Source organism: Vanessa atalanta, chromosome 18, assembly GCF_905147765.1.
Source record: "Vanessa atalanta chromosome 18, ilVanAtal1.2, whole genome shotgun sequence".
NCBI lineage: Eukaryota > Metazoa > Arthropoda > Insecta > Lepidoptera > Nymphalidae > Vanessa > Vanessa atalanta.
Window position 1 is genome coordinate 6,652,841 of NC_061888.1, and position 14,103 is coordinate 6,666,943.

Genomic DNA, 14,103 nt, shown 5'->3' on the forward strand with positions numbered 1-14,103 from the left:
AACTTAAAACGCGCACAATAATTTGAAAATCCATTTCAGGTCTACATTTACGCATTTTGAATACCACAGACAAATAGTTCTATACAGTTATATAGTTATTACTGTTTTTTATTTATATAATTTAAATATATTATTTAACATATCACGATCTGTTAGTCACCCTGGTTATCCTAAGTTTTAGAGTATATCCAAAGGTATTTTTTGAAAGATGTCATTCATATTGATAAGATCGCTTTTCCTGCAGACATTAAATTTTTAATAGGCCACCTGATAGCAAGTGGTCAGTGGTCACCACCGCCGATAGACGTTGGATCCGTAAGAAATATTAACCATTAACATCTTACATCTTCCGGTGTATGAGAAAATATATTTCTATTCTGTTTATTTATAATAAACTAAAGTTAAACTCCATTAAGCATTTCAAATAATATTAAATAAGTTACTAAACTTAAAGGCAAATGGTAAGTGGGCACCAAAGTTCATAGACTGTAAGAAACATTAACAATTCCTTACATTCCTAATGCACTAGAATCTTTGGGAACTAAGATGTTTTAAAAGTTTTATATCTGTTAATAGGGTATTTAAGAAATTTGTTGATAAAATAATAGAAAAATAAAACAACACAATTAACACCAGTTTTTATTGTGAATTAAAATGGTACATCTTTTACTTACAGGCATTATTAATCAAGAGCCTTTCATGTGATCAGAGTCAGTCTTAATATTTCACATCAGTTATTTGATGTTCCATTTTAATTAAATTGTTTAGGCCACAGAAGTTATAAGCATTTTTAGATGATTAAATGCTTGAAGCAAATAGTTTACTAATTTTTAGTGATGTGTAAATATAAAACGACTTAGGTCAGTTTAAGCATTAATTTCTCCATTGTAATTAAAGTCTTGGTGTAACAAGATTAATCATCACAAAAATATTCTTAATAACTATAAATTAGTGAATAGGTTCTGGTTGTTGTGTGAGTAGAAGTCCAAATCTCTTCTTGATTATTATCCTTTGTCGAGAATATTTATCTTCGGGGGAGAATCGTGCTGAAATAACAAAAAAGTATGGTAAGTAATCATTACAACCATAAATATGCAGCTAATATTTACAGTTGATTGTATCTATCGCTAAGATTTATGATATTTCTACCTGGGTGTGCCGACAGCGTAGGCTTTCCAGATGGATCTATAGTCTGCAATTTAAGAACAAAAATACATTTCTTAAAGTCATGTTATTATCACTGAGCATGCGATAAAACTGTATAGGTTATAAAAAAATACGCACCGCTAATGTGTATTGCCGGTCACCATTTTCATTCAAAAAATATCTTAGATACATTTTTCTACTAATTTGATGTAAGGAAAATTATAACGAAAATATTTCGCAAGTAAACAAGAGAACTCAAATTTATTATATTCCGTTTTAGTTGACATCCACATATAACAATGTGTAATTTGTATGAGAACTGTCTGGCTGACTGCTAAGTTGACAAGTTTATAAACCATTATAGGGCTACCACTTTCAAAAATTCAAAACGTATTTGTACTCTTTGGTGCCATCTAAGAAAATAAATATTATATGTTCATGGGTACAGTATAAAGTATTTTTATATGAAGTATAAATAAAATCAAATATCAATATGAAAGTATATTTGGAATGAAAACTATTCATAACACTTTTTATGAATATTTATTATTAAAATATATTTTTTAAGATAATAAATATATAATACATATAAGTTACAACTTAGCGTCTTATGGTCTTTATAGTCTGTGATTGCAACTGAATAAAAATACAAATATTTACGTCTTCAACGTAAAATACATACATACTTACTATAATACTTACGTACGCAATTTTATTATTATATATAAGCAAAATAAACTCGTTAATTATAATATACTAATATACTCGTATAACTAAATACCAAGACATTATTGAGATTATTGATTGTTGTAATTTTGAATTGAAAAAAAAGTTCAGCTATTGTTCAGATAAATAGTCGATCAATAGAGAAAATACGATGGCAAATCTTCCTCCACGTAAAAAGTCTGCTTCTTGTAAAATATCTAAACAAGATACCAACCCTCTTCAAATACTACTGCAAATGGGATTTCCTAAAAAAAGAGCGTAAGTTTTTTCAAAGTTTTTTTTAACTTCGTATTATACAATATAAATTATGAAATGAAACTATTGTTATTTGTTGTAATCATAATATGTTTTTTAGTAATAAGCGTAAGTAAATTTACTATAAATAATCTGATTTTTAGCTTGAAAGCTTTAGCTGCGACCGGAAATCGTAGTGTTCAATTAGCATCTGACTGGCTTCTCACTCATGTTAATGACGCTTACATCGACGCCGATGAACCTCGAGAGTTCATTTTTTATGCAATTCCAACTGGCCCTTTGTTCACCCAGCTTCATGACTTTTGGGAAAAATCTAAGCAAACTGGATGGAATGGAGCACACAACTTTCCACCCCATATTACACTTGTACCATCTTTTAAGGTAATAATTAACTCAATTGTTTAAAAATTATGAAGGATGACAGGTGCGTCGTCACAGCATATAAAAAAGATAAAGAAAAAAAAATGGTACTATCTCCAAGGAATTGTAGTCTATTTTATGACTCCACCAAAAACTCCTAATATGAGTGTTTTATGTTTTAAAGATATTCAGGAGTAGGTTTGATACCTTGACTGTTCTAAGTCTATGCGAGATGGCTGCTGTTTGATAAATGAGAATTTAAAGCATTTGTAAGATTTAAGAATTAAACTGTGTTATTTATTTTGCCATGTGCAATAGACACATCTTTCGAGTTTCGTCAGACACAGAGGGCGTGACTGTTAAAAAAAACTGATCAACCAAGTTTTTCTGCCCTAGGCTTCGGACTACTCGGACTATAGGGAAATCTGCCTTTGTTGTCAGTTGTTCTAAAACTGTATATGTATAACTCCCAATACTTTCTTAAGTGGTATGAATCAATTATTTAAACATAACCACTGCAATGAAAATTATGTTAAATTTTGTTTTACAAAATTGCAATGATATACTTTTTTTTTAATACATGTCTGTTGAGTCATTTTTACACATATTTGTTTAATGATCCACTAAGCTTTGGAAAATCCTATATTCTATCAAATTATTTATTCAATAGTAATTCACAGAGTTTTTTTTAACAGGCTGCTGATGATACGTCCCTACAGTTAGCGAAAGCAGTCAAGCAGGTTATAGAGAGTGTAGGGAAACCACCTGTCTGTCCAATAAAATTAGAACCCTATATATCACCAAACTTTATGGGTCTATTCATATCGGAGGAGCATGAGGACTATTTAAAAAAAATTGCTCTACAATATGCCAAGCAATTATCAACTATTCGTAAGTATTTACATCGATTAATTAATTATTGTTAGTAGATTTACTATAAAATCTACATATTTTGAATGGGTACTTAGGTTAAATTTTTTATTGAATTAATATTTGGTGAAAGTAACAAAATAAAAAATCTGAATCTTTTTATTATAAATGTATTATGACCAATGACCACATTTTTTACTTGTGATTGAATGTAGGTACTTATTTTTAATGACTAAAATAATTTATAATATCTATCTAATTTTCTATACAGTGGGTGTTAAGGTGGATACTAATGAGCAATCGAAAAATTGTATAAATCCCGAAGATCATTCTAATACATGTAAGATAAGTTCTATCACAATAAAAATGATTTTTTTTAGTATCGCAACCAATTTTAGTTTTAATAAACATTATTTATTGACAGCCTTGCTTAAATATGATGAAGATATGCTTGATTTTTCTTTATGTCTGAGGTATTTAAGGTAACCTTGTTTTTTATATTTGTTTATATCACATTTATATATAAAATACAAAAATCATGAATTATATGATTGCTTATGCATGACTTACATATTAACAATTGCATATAAAAGCTTTATTATTATTCATTTATATTATATACTACAATCTTAAGTGTGATTTTATTTTTAAATAACAACATTTGTTATTTTTTTTAATTTAATTTGTTTTAAAATGTTTAATTTTTTTTTATTCAGTTACTAATGTCGAGGCCCAGAACAAGTCTCTGCACATAACATTGGCTTACCATTTTGACGTGACTGCTTACGATGCTCTCAAGGCACTCGTTGACGAGCTCGATCTGAGTCAAATGCAGACTCCAGCTTGGGAACTCCGACTTTACTCGAGGGATCCACGATTTACTAACCACCAAGTATGCCACTTTAATATTTTAAATGAATTGTTTCAATTGACAAGAAACCTTAGGGATATATCACACATCAAAGCGAGGCGAGAGCATAGCAGGCTCGCAGCGTGTTCGCAGAGCTTAAGCCGCGGATGCGCATTGAGTTCCCTATCAGTAGGCGCCATTTTGTACATTCTCTTATAGACCTTCATTAATATCAAAGTACGAGTGTGAGCGAGACATAGCATTAAATTATATCGTCGGCAGATGAGTACGATTGATGAAGAGTTATTTATAATTTAAATTCATCCCATTATTTGAGTTCAAAGAACGAGAGAACATAGTGATCACTAATGTAACAAAACAAGCCGTGGAAGAAGTTTGCATAATAACGAATCCTCTCAAAGTAGTCAAAGTTTAAATAGACTTTTTAAAAAAATATTAAAATTTAATTTAAAATTCAATTCAATTAAACAAAATTAAAACTTAATTCTAAAATTAAAACATGTGGCAGAATTGGATGCCAATCATGTAATTGCAGGCAGAAACTGTGTACTGCGTACATAACTAAGTCGCCTTTGTATCTACTTTTGTTTTGGGTTTTACAGCAAAGAAGCATTGCAGTAATAAACAAAAGTGTTTCTTCGTCGGAATTATATTATTGATCGTGCTGGGCTTGCTTGCTTGCTGGCTGTAAACTCGCTCGTTGATCGCCAATGTGATAATGGACTTAGATTATACTGGGTATTGATGTATTAATTAGTGTCCGACCGAAACTGGTTTTTACGACCGAAACCGAAACCGAATTTTTTTTACAGGAATCATGTTTAGAGGGAAAACAGAGAAAACATAATGATAATAATCAGTCTTCTTTAATATTTTTCTTAAAATCACATAGTTTTAAAATTGCGTTAAATAATAACTTAAATACTTATTTAAGTTGTTACCTTTTATCTCAATAGTTATAGGTAGGTACTTAATATTAAAGATCGACACGTCGTCGTGTGGATCTGATAAGAATTTCAGTGCTACCTTTCTCAAAGACACATGGACTATGACAAATGGACTAGAATTTCAGTAAGAATAAATGCCTGCACTTCTCTGTAACCTAGGTTCTGACAAGTATGCTTGAATGGTTATCTTAATTTGGGATAAACAATAACTGTTCTCCACACCAGAGGTTCCTATTAAATTACAAGTAGATTTATCATGGGCATCCCAAAGCCCTTCCGCTTTTTCGGGATACGATATTCTAGATCAACAAGATGGCTGTGATTCTTCAGAATAACAGTTTTCACTTATTGTATAACTAACATCGTCCGTGTAAATCCTCAACTGGTTTTCTATTTCTAAGGTGGCAAGGATGTCAACTTCATCAGAATTCAGATATGTGCCTTTAAATCTTGGATCCAGTAATGTTGCAGTTATTAGTTCAGGCTATCCTTTGATGTATGCAAATCGTCGATTCATTGATTCATGCAACCGTGTTTTCATGTTAATCATTATTTCGCTTTTATTTTCGTCTATAGTTTGCAGCTTCCTATTTAATAGTGATATTAAAGGAATTTCAAGGGAAATGCATGCGTTATCACATGACAGATCAAGTGTAGCTTCATAAACAAACTTTAGTACCTCAGTAAGATTCTTTATAATATCCCAGTCCCAACTCACAGCAAACAAAACGCATTGCGAATACAAGCAAATCACGACATGATTAGACAATTACCGCTCCTATTATGACCGAGCACAGCACGGCAACTCCCGAACGTAGTTTCGGTTTCGGTTTCGAGAAACGAAGTTAGGTGAGCGCGCACGACAACTTCCGAATTCAGTTTCGGTTTCGGTAAAAGTTTCGGCCAATATTGGCCGAAACCGAAACTGCCGCCGAAACTTGATTTTTGTCCGAAACTCGGCCGAAACCGAAACCGAACTTTCGGTAGGACACTAGTATTAATCTATTCGAAGGTCATATTTGACAAAAAAAAAAGAAAAATATAATAAGAAATTTTGACCAAACTGCTAGAACATATCTTTCCAAATTAGGAGTGTTCTTTAAAATGTTATCTATACTTCATTACATAGTATAAAACAAAGTCGTTTACCACCTGCAGTTAGGCCACTCCTATATATCAATTAAAAGTAAAGGAAAACCCGTAAATGTTATACTTTAAGATTAATTATAATGGAAAATTAATCATATGAAAATTCAGTGGTGTTTACTCCAGGTAAATCCCAGTTTGATCCCGCAATTATATGCTAAAATTCACATGTACCAACCATTGGGCGCGTATATATGATAATCGATTAATTGCTTCCCATGACAAAATATGCATGTATGTTTTAAATAAGCTTTTGCTTAGTCTAAGAAGAAAAATTGTCATAGACATTGTGCTTATTTCAGTCTTCAAAAAAATAATCTACTATAAAATAACAAATAAGAATATCCGTGTTACACACTATGAATTTTTTACATTCATATACACATGTTTACACATGGGCCAAGTTCCAAATGCGATGTTTAAATAAAATTATACTATATTTTAGTCGAAGGAGTGCAGATAAACAAATCTGAGATTTACTTAGTCCTGCAACCTTTCTATATTAAACACTACAAACTTGAGTACTTATATTCATTTTAATTTTACTCCCAAACTTCTAATAACAGCAGCATCGACATTCAAAATGCCATAACAACGAATCCATGATTAAAAACATAGATTATTTAAGCTATCGACCAATGATAGCGCGTCTATTCGATAACAAATGTTGTTTATTTATATTTATTCCTTTTGTTGGCTGAATATGTTATAGATACGTGCTTCCTCTCGAGCGAACGAGATAATGAGAGAGTACATTGAAGTATCACGTATCAATAATAACTAGCAACCAGTAGTCGCTATTTGACATCCGAGAACTAATTCTGAAAACTTATCACAATAACTATCACTGAGTACCATATGAAATGTTACAAAAACAAAACATCAGGTCAAGACTTTCATTGACATTATATTTTATTTAAAATAATTATAAACATATATATTTAATAAGATATTAATACGCTGGAGTCAACATTTTCCTTATTCTCTTAATAATATAATGAATACTGCCGTCGCTTGGGAAAAGGGACACATATACCAAAAAATAATAATCATATAGTCTAACATTATGTAATGTATCCTATATTGATATACAATGTGGACAAATAGATCGGATCTGTGTGTATGAAACTGTACCTGTCGGTATTGTTTTTTCCCCTACAAATATCTATAAAAAAAACCAGATGTAATAAGATGTTGCAGACTTTTTTGTAGTCATAGAGATTTATAAATCTTTCCTACACCATTTTTTGCATCATTACATCGTTCGCTTCGAAAGTGCTCGAACCGACAATATTCTCTCCGACTACAATAACACAATGAGCAAAAAAATTCTATAAATAATATATCTCAAAATATCTACAATATATAAATATACAACTCAGTCTAATGTACTGACACAAAAATAATTTCCTCATAAAGAAACTGAAATGGTAAGTTAAAAAATCTCATATTTAATGAGACTCTGTCACATGTCTAGCTTTATTTGAAATGAAAAATATGTATGTACGTAGCTGAAGCGCTTATGTACTAATTAGCATATTTTTAATTTCGCATATTCTATGTTTTCAACTAAATGTCTATTTTGGGGTCTATTAAACTTTTTTTTTGTATCCTAAATGGCTTTAATCTTAAATGGATAATAGTCCACATTATGGTTGCAGCATTGCAGACTGTCTCGCAAATTGTTGTAGTTAACTATGCCCGTTATGATGCTCTCAAGGATGAATCGTATAGTATATTTAGATTTATTTTAATGTCTGCTATGTTATTTATTAATTAAAATTATAATAACCCTGCCCTGCGCTTCCCCAGACGTTGCAGCTATTAGGAATAATTATCTTGAAACGACATTAATATTATTATATGCTTAAATCTTATTTTTGTGCGCCTGTTATAAAATTATAGGCATTAAAACATAAATTGACGAACAAATGCTTAGGCAAAGTTAACGCCAGATCTTCTTTGAACATTACTTTTTGCCGAATCACGTGATGTTAGTTATATATGTATAATAATGCTTACATAACTAAATGATAATAAGTAATACAGAAATTTCATTTTGGCTTCAGACATACCTACAAATGCCATATGTTTCTAGTATAAAGGTTTTTCTTTTTTTACTCAATGTTGGTGTAGGTAGAACAAAATTATCTTAAACAATTAATATATCAGTATTCTTTTTTGTTTATAATTCGAAATGTGAACTAAAACAATTGGTTATTGGAATAGCAACTAAAACAATTGGTTTATTGGTATTACGTGCAGTTCTGTTAAGTAAATGTTTGATTTACTGAGGTTGTTATCACATCTGAGTTGGTCGTTTCCTAAATATCCCGACACATTATATCAATTTGTTTACTATTTAACAATTCATATATGATGATAGCCGTTTGGAATTTTAAGATAAATCGTTCGCTAGTACATGTTCGAATGAAATGTTGAATTACATTGCGATAACTAACGATGTCCGTATCGTTGATGATAAACTTGTTCGATGGCCAGGTATATAAAGTTACCCAAAGCTACGTGCCGGAGGCCAGTGATGAACTGGAGTTGGTGCTCGGCGATTACATTTACATTGAAGAGAAGCAGTTTGACACCTCGCTCGACGGCTGGGTTTATGGTACATCTTGGCTCACAGGTAAATATAATAATGCTCCTAGAATTATATCGGTCGCAATAGCAACCGTTTAAATATTTTTTTTTGGAATCTAACGAATTTTACTTAACGTTTCGACACGCTCAATAATGTCATTAAAATTATCGAGTTTCCCCGCAAAACATTAATGCACGTATGTGTGGATTCGTCGAATGTGTGGCGTCGGACTATTGTTTTCTCGCTTCTAACTTTTGAAGTTTCACGTCAACGATGAGAACTGCGGTGATATGTTTTCGAGTTACGTTTTTGGGTGTCAAAGGTTTGTTTTTGTTTACAAACTACATATATTCACAGTTAAAAGTTTTTGTATGAAGTTTAGTTCGTTATCGGAATTATATTACCGGCGTTACTCATTTGCGATAACAGTGGACTTGGTTGTGTGTGTGATGTAATACATTAATTTGTTTATAATAGGGTTTCCTTTCATTTTAAATACAACATTTTTTCTTTTTAATATCTTATGAATGCCTGTCATAACATAAAACGCGTTCACCGTTTTGATTTTAAATTAATAAAATAAATAAAGGTTATATAATATGATGTTGATTTTACGTCTTGCTTGTTAAATCGACTATTAAATTTATTTTAAATTACTCATAACGATGTAAAAACAATGTTAATTTAGATTTACGATTTACAATAAAACCCACGATTGAAGGTTATAAACGTACGTTGTGGAATACCATATCTTGAGTAAAGGAAAAAACATAAGGAGATGCGTTACCATTTTATGTTAATATATAAATATATATATATATGTATGTCATGTTTCTGGGCAAGGTTACTTAAGTTAGGTTAAGGTAAGTTAAGGTAATATTTATTATAGTATAATAAGGTCTATATTACTTAATTAACCCCTTTAGTTAAAGTTATTTTAATTATAATTAATATTATTACAAAAAAAATCGTATAATATCAATATTAAAGCGCGTCTTTTCTATCACCTTAGCGGTGTATAAAGCGTCAAAAATCAACTGGAGTTTAAGGGTATCATCTCCGCATCTGAAACGGTGATAAGAGTGAAAATTTTACTTTATTCTTAATGCACATTGGCCAATAGCAGCCACAATGATGATGACCAATCAGCGTTTACTATTTAGTCAAGATGAGAAAGTCTACCATCATTCATCTCATAATTTCAGAATTAGTCGGTAAATATTTATTTGTGTGCTACTTGTTTTCCTATCGTATTGAAAAAAGTAAACCATAATATGAACATACATTTGGTACAGATATATAATATAAAGGCACGTATAATACCCTATGCCATACACCTGGTAAATGTAGAGCTTGATCCGTGCGCAGGCGTGAGCGGATACCTGCCCGGCGTGTGCGCGCGCCGCACGCCCGACTCGGACGCTTGGACGCTACACCGCGCCATCTCTTTGACTACCAGCAACAGTGAGTATTTTATATACATTACTTTTTAACATGTCCCTATGTAAGGATGAAACTCTGCCACGTCTTGGACACACACTCGATCGTCGTGGTGGAATAAGCTCCAACCCATTTTCAAAATGAGAGGCTATGGTTTATTTTACTTTACTCTATACGTAATAATTCTTAAGCTTGTTAAATGTTTTGTATCTTTATTTAGTCCTTAAACTTTTACTTTTAATGATTGTTAATAAAAATATATTTAAATTATAAGGATTTTTTTAGTGAAATTGTTTATCAGCCCTGATTGTTAGCACAACCCCACTAGACTTTGTGTTTATTTGGAATAAATATACAAACAATAGATAAGTATGAATATTTTTAAGGACTCGAATAATTTTTAATGTATTATCAATATCAGTCTGCTCTTGTTATAATGTTCATTTCGCTTTAAACAATATAATGTTTAAAGTTTAAATATTATTAATAATTGTATTTCAGATATGAAAACTAGTGGCGTTGTTAGTGTTTTGTTTTATCAATTATTATTAAATGCTATAGGCAGTGATAGTAAGTCGGAATCGGATTCCAATACCGACGTTGAGATGGCGACGAGCTACCCGCACGAGGACGCCGACAAGCTGGCCTTGGAAAAGTCCGAAGAGGTGTACAAGACGTGGGAGACTTACTGGAAAGCAGCAACTCTCAATCAGACGGAGAATATCTTACAACAAGGTGAGACGGGCCAGGTTACCAGGTACCACCACATCCTCATATATTCTGTCGCCCAACCGCGATACTTAGTGTTGTTTTGTTTCGGTTTGAAGGGCAATAGTCACAAGCGTACACACTACTGCATAATATCATGGGTCACAACGTCGGTGACGCCTAACGCCAATATTTCTTACCTATGAGCGATGGTGGTCCCCTATCAATATTATTAATAAAAAATGAATAATAATATATCTCAATTGTGCTTGCTATTTTCAAATGCTTAATTTAAGTTGCAGTTTATCGTGTATTTTTTTTTCCATTCCGTGACCATTTCTTAGTAATCAATATGTATTTTCGATTTACAAATTCCATTCGATTCGCTAATAAGCTTTGATATTTATGCACTATAAACGGTTCTTATTTAGTATATCTTTTTTTTTACATTACAATACAAAGTTCCGATAACAACTGCCGAAATTCAAAACGCCATATATTTTTTGTGAATCATAATGAATACAGATTAGTCAAATTAATGAACGTATACTTCGTTTGGGTTTACACGTTTTGTGGTCGGAGTACACCTTACATTTATATGTGTTTTGCATGCATTCAATTGAGCTTAAATGCAATAATTAAAATACTTTTTTAGGTTCATCCGATAAAGATGGAAACAGCGTCACCAATAAAGAAAACGGTGATACAAATGCCACCGTTAGCAGGGTAATGATATTGTTATAGTTGTTAGGCTTTAATTAATCTATTATTGTTATAAAAATATAACATCAAATTTAAAATTATTTTGGCTCATGTTTTCAATGCTTATTTAATTATGATTAATCAACTGACTCGTAAATTAATTACAATTCTTATTTTAAACCCAGTGAAAAAAAAAATCTTCAAATATTTTATTTATTATTTCTTAGACTGAAGTAAAACAGACAAATGGGAGCTCGGGTAACGAGCGACGCTGGCTGTTCTCCCTTCGCCACGGAGAGCGCATCGACCTCACGTACGGTTCGTGGGTGCCGTACTGTTTTGACGAGAACGGCACCTACACCCGCAAGGATCTCAATATGCCCCTGACTTTGGCGGATCGGTGAGTGCACCGTGCAGTACGTCACCGTATGGACTAAGTTGACGGTCTCTGGGAGATATAAATAAACATTTAAATATAATATTAATATATTTAAAAATATTGGCTCTTACGAGCACTTTGAGTCATCATTTTACAGAGTTGTATTAACGCCAAGCTACCAACGATTCAGATTGTAGATTCTAATGAGAAGCACCGGTAAGAAAGTCAATAGGTACTCCTATCGTCGACGCGCCACTGACGAGCGGCTGTCTGTGTCGCAGGGCGGGCGGCGCGGAGTCGTACCGGCGCGACACGCCGCTGACGCGCGTGGGCGAGCTGCAGGCGCACCTCGTGGGCGAGGGGCTGCGCGCGGCCGGCGTGCGCCTGCACCGCGTGTACGCGTCCGCCGCGCTGCGCGCCGTGCAGACCGCGCACCACGTGCTGCAGGGTACGCGCTCGCCCCGCTGCACTCGCGCTCCCCGCGTCCGAGTGCCTCACTCTCTAACGAGCTATGCCTTCAGGTCTGCAGGCCGATCCTTCCGTGAGGGTGAGAGTTGAGCCCGGGTTGTTCGAGTTTAAGTTGTGGCACGCGACCAAGGGATTGGGGCCGTTTATGACGCCGCTGGAGTTGCACAAAGCCGGTTTTACTGTTGACCTCGAGTGAGTATATACTATGTATTCGAGCTTTCCTCGATGAAAATATATTTCAAAAGGCACTTTTTGTATTTATACTTTTTTCAGCTATAAACCGTATGTAGAATTGGACATAAATACCACGGAAACGATGCAAGAGTTTTACGAACGCAATGAATATGTAATACAATCTATTGCTAAGGACAAAGAACAAGAAGGTACTTATTATTAGATAACAATTATAAATTTTATGTTTTATTTGTGATTATTATTGTTTTTAACAAAAAAAAAAAAGCTACAATCTTGTGAACAATATATATCACCATTCATTGAAAAAAAGGAAAATATCGTATTTAATATTATATTTGTTTATCAGGTGACAATATAATGTTCGTGGGTCACGCGACGACATTAGACATAATGGTAACGGCTCTGAAGCGTCTCAAAGTTGATAGGAAGGAGTTTCCTCCTTACCAGCTGGGCAACTTCCTGGCGCGCGTGCCGTACTGCGCGCTGGGCGCCATGCGCGACCGCCCGCTGCAGGTGACGTCACCGCCCTGCCCGCCCTCCATCAATTCCAGCTCGGGCCGGTTCGACTGGAAACTGCTGATGGATGTCGAGAATGAAATTGAATAAAGCAGTCGATAGTTACGTTCGAGCCCAAAACGAGTCTCGCTCTCGGAAATGTTTCTATCAATTGTTTATTAATAATAGCTTATCAATTTGCCATTTACTATATTAAGACGTAAATTTAAAGCCCTGAAAAATTAAAAAAAAATATATTATCCTAGTTTTCTATATTAAGGAATAGCCATTTAAGGGAAAGCAGCGAAATTGCTCAATTAATGCTTAAAGAAAATAAAATAACGAAACAAGCAAATAAATACAAAAAAATACGAGGCTGTAGTTTTCGCCTATTAAAATTATAAAGAGAAATATTAATAAAATGTCTCACTCAATAATAGTTAATAATTTTAAAATCTCATAAATATATTGATCATTAAAGTATATACTTTAACAAATAAATATAGAAACTTATAAGACTGCATTAAAATTTATTTTTGTCACAATTGAGATTATAATTTCATTAAATATATCTAGTAAGTATTTGTTAGTTAAGTGATATGTATTAAGAACTATTAACATTAATATGATATATTTCATAATGTTAACAGCTTAAGTTTCAATTGCACATTCTTTTATAAAAAAAAAATTATTAAGACCGTATTATTTGTTTAATTATAACGATTTTTATTCAACATTGAATATGTGTCAAGTTGAGCATATAATTACAACAGTTAAATAAATATTTGTGATCTGTGTT

At 32.8% G+C, this 14,103-nt stretch overlaps 2 protein-coding genes across 3 annotated transcripts; one reads left to right on the forward strand and one right to left on the reverse strand.

Annotated features, from left to right (window-relative positions):
- Positions 1-626: 626 nt before the first annotated feature.
- Positions 627-1,489, reverse strand: LOC125071193 (H/ACA ribonucleoprotein complex subunit 3). Its single transcript, XM_047681302.1, has 3 exons — positions 1,285-1,489; positions 1,150-1,192; positions 627-1,046 (listed from the first exon to the last, which is right to left on the reverse strand). Exons 1-3 carry the CDS (start codon positions 1,336-1,338, stop codon positions 949-951), a joined length of 195 nt encoding a protein of 64 aa, XP_047537258.1. The 5' UTR covers positions 1,339-1,489; the 3' UTR covers positions 627-948.
- Positions 1,490-1,879: 390 nt separating this feature from the next.
- LOC125071159 (protein UBASH3A homolog) lies at positions 1,880-13,755 on the forward strand. 2 transcript variants are annotated; one of them, XM_047681259.1, is made up of 14 exons: positions 1,880-2,130; positions 2,271-2,508; positions 3,183-3,378; positions 3,629-3,697; positions 4,074-4,249; positions 8,824-8,962; positions 10,286-10,381; positions 10,919-11,092; positions 11,721-11,791; positions 11,995-12,167; positions 12,428-12,594; positions 12,668-12,806; positions 12,888-12,997; positions 13,156-13,755. In XM_047681259.1, exons 1-14 carry the CDS (start codon positions 2,024-2,026, stop codon positions 13,413-13,415), a joined length of 2,115 nt encoding a protein of 704 aa, XP_047537215.1. In that variant the 5' UTR covers positions 1,880-2,023; the 3' UTR covers positions 13,416-13,755. The 2 variants fall into 2 exon arrangements, with proteins under 2 accessions (XP_047537215.1, XP_047537216.1); XM_047681260.1 differs by lacking the exon at positions 3,629-3,697 and having other exon boundaries at positions 1,881-2,130.
- The last annotated feature ends 348 nt before the right edge of the window (positions 13,756-14,103 follow it).

Bases quoted from the DNA above. Each gene is read 5' to 3' on its own strand.
- LOC125071159 (XM_047681259.1), top strand. From the start codon at position 2,024: ATGGCAAATCTTCCTCCACGTAAAAAGTCTGCTTCTTGTAAAATATCT. The intron at 3,698-4,073 runs GTAAGATAAGTT...TTTTTTATTCAG, and splicing joins CGAAGATCATTCTAATACAT to TTACTAATGTCGAGGCCCAG. The intron at 11,093-11,720 runs GTGAGACGGGCC...ATACTTTTTTAG, and splicing joins GGAGAATATCTTACAACAAG to GTTCATCCGATAAAGATGGA.
- LOC125071193 (XM_047681302.1), bottom strand. From the start codon at position 1,338: ATGTATCTAAGATATTTTTTGAATGAAAATGGTGACCGGCAATACACA. The intron at 1,193-1,284 runs GTGCGTATTTTT...CTTAAATTGCAG, and splicing joins ACCGGCAATACACATTAGCG to ACTATAGATCCATCTGGAAA. The intron at 1,047-1,149 runs GTAGAAATATCA...TTGTTATTTCAG, and splicing joins TACGCTGTCGGCACACCCAG to CACGATTCTCCCCCGAAGAT.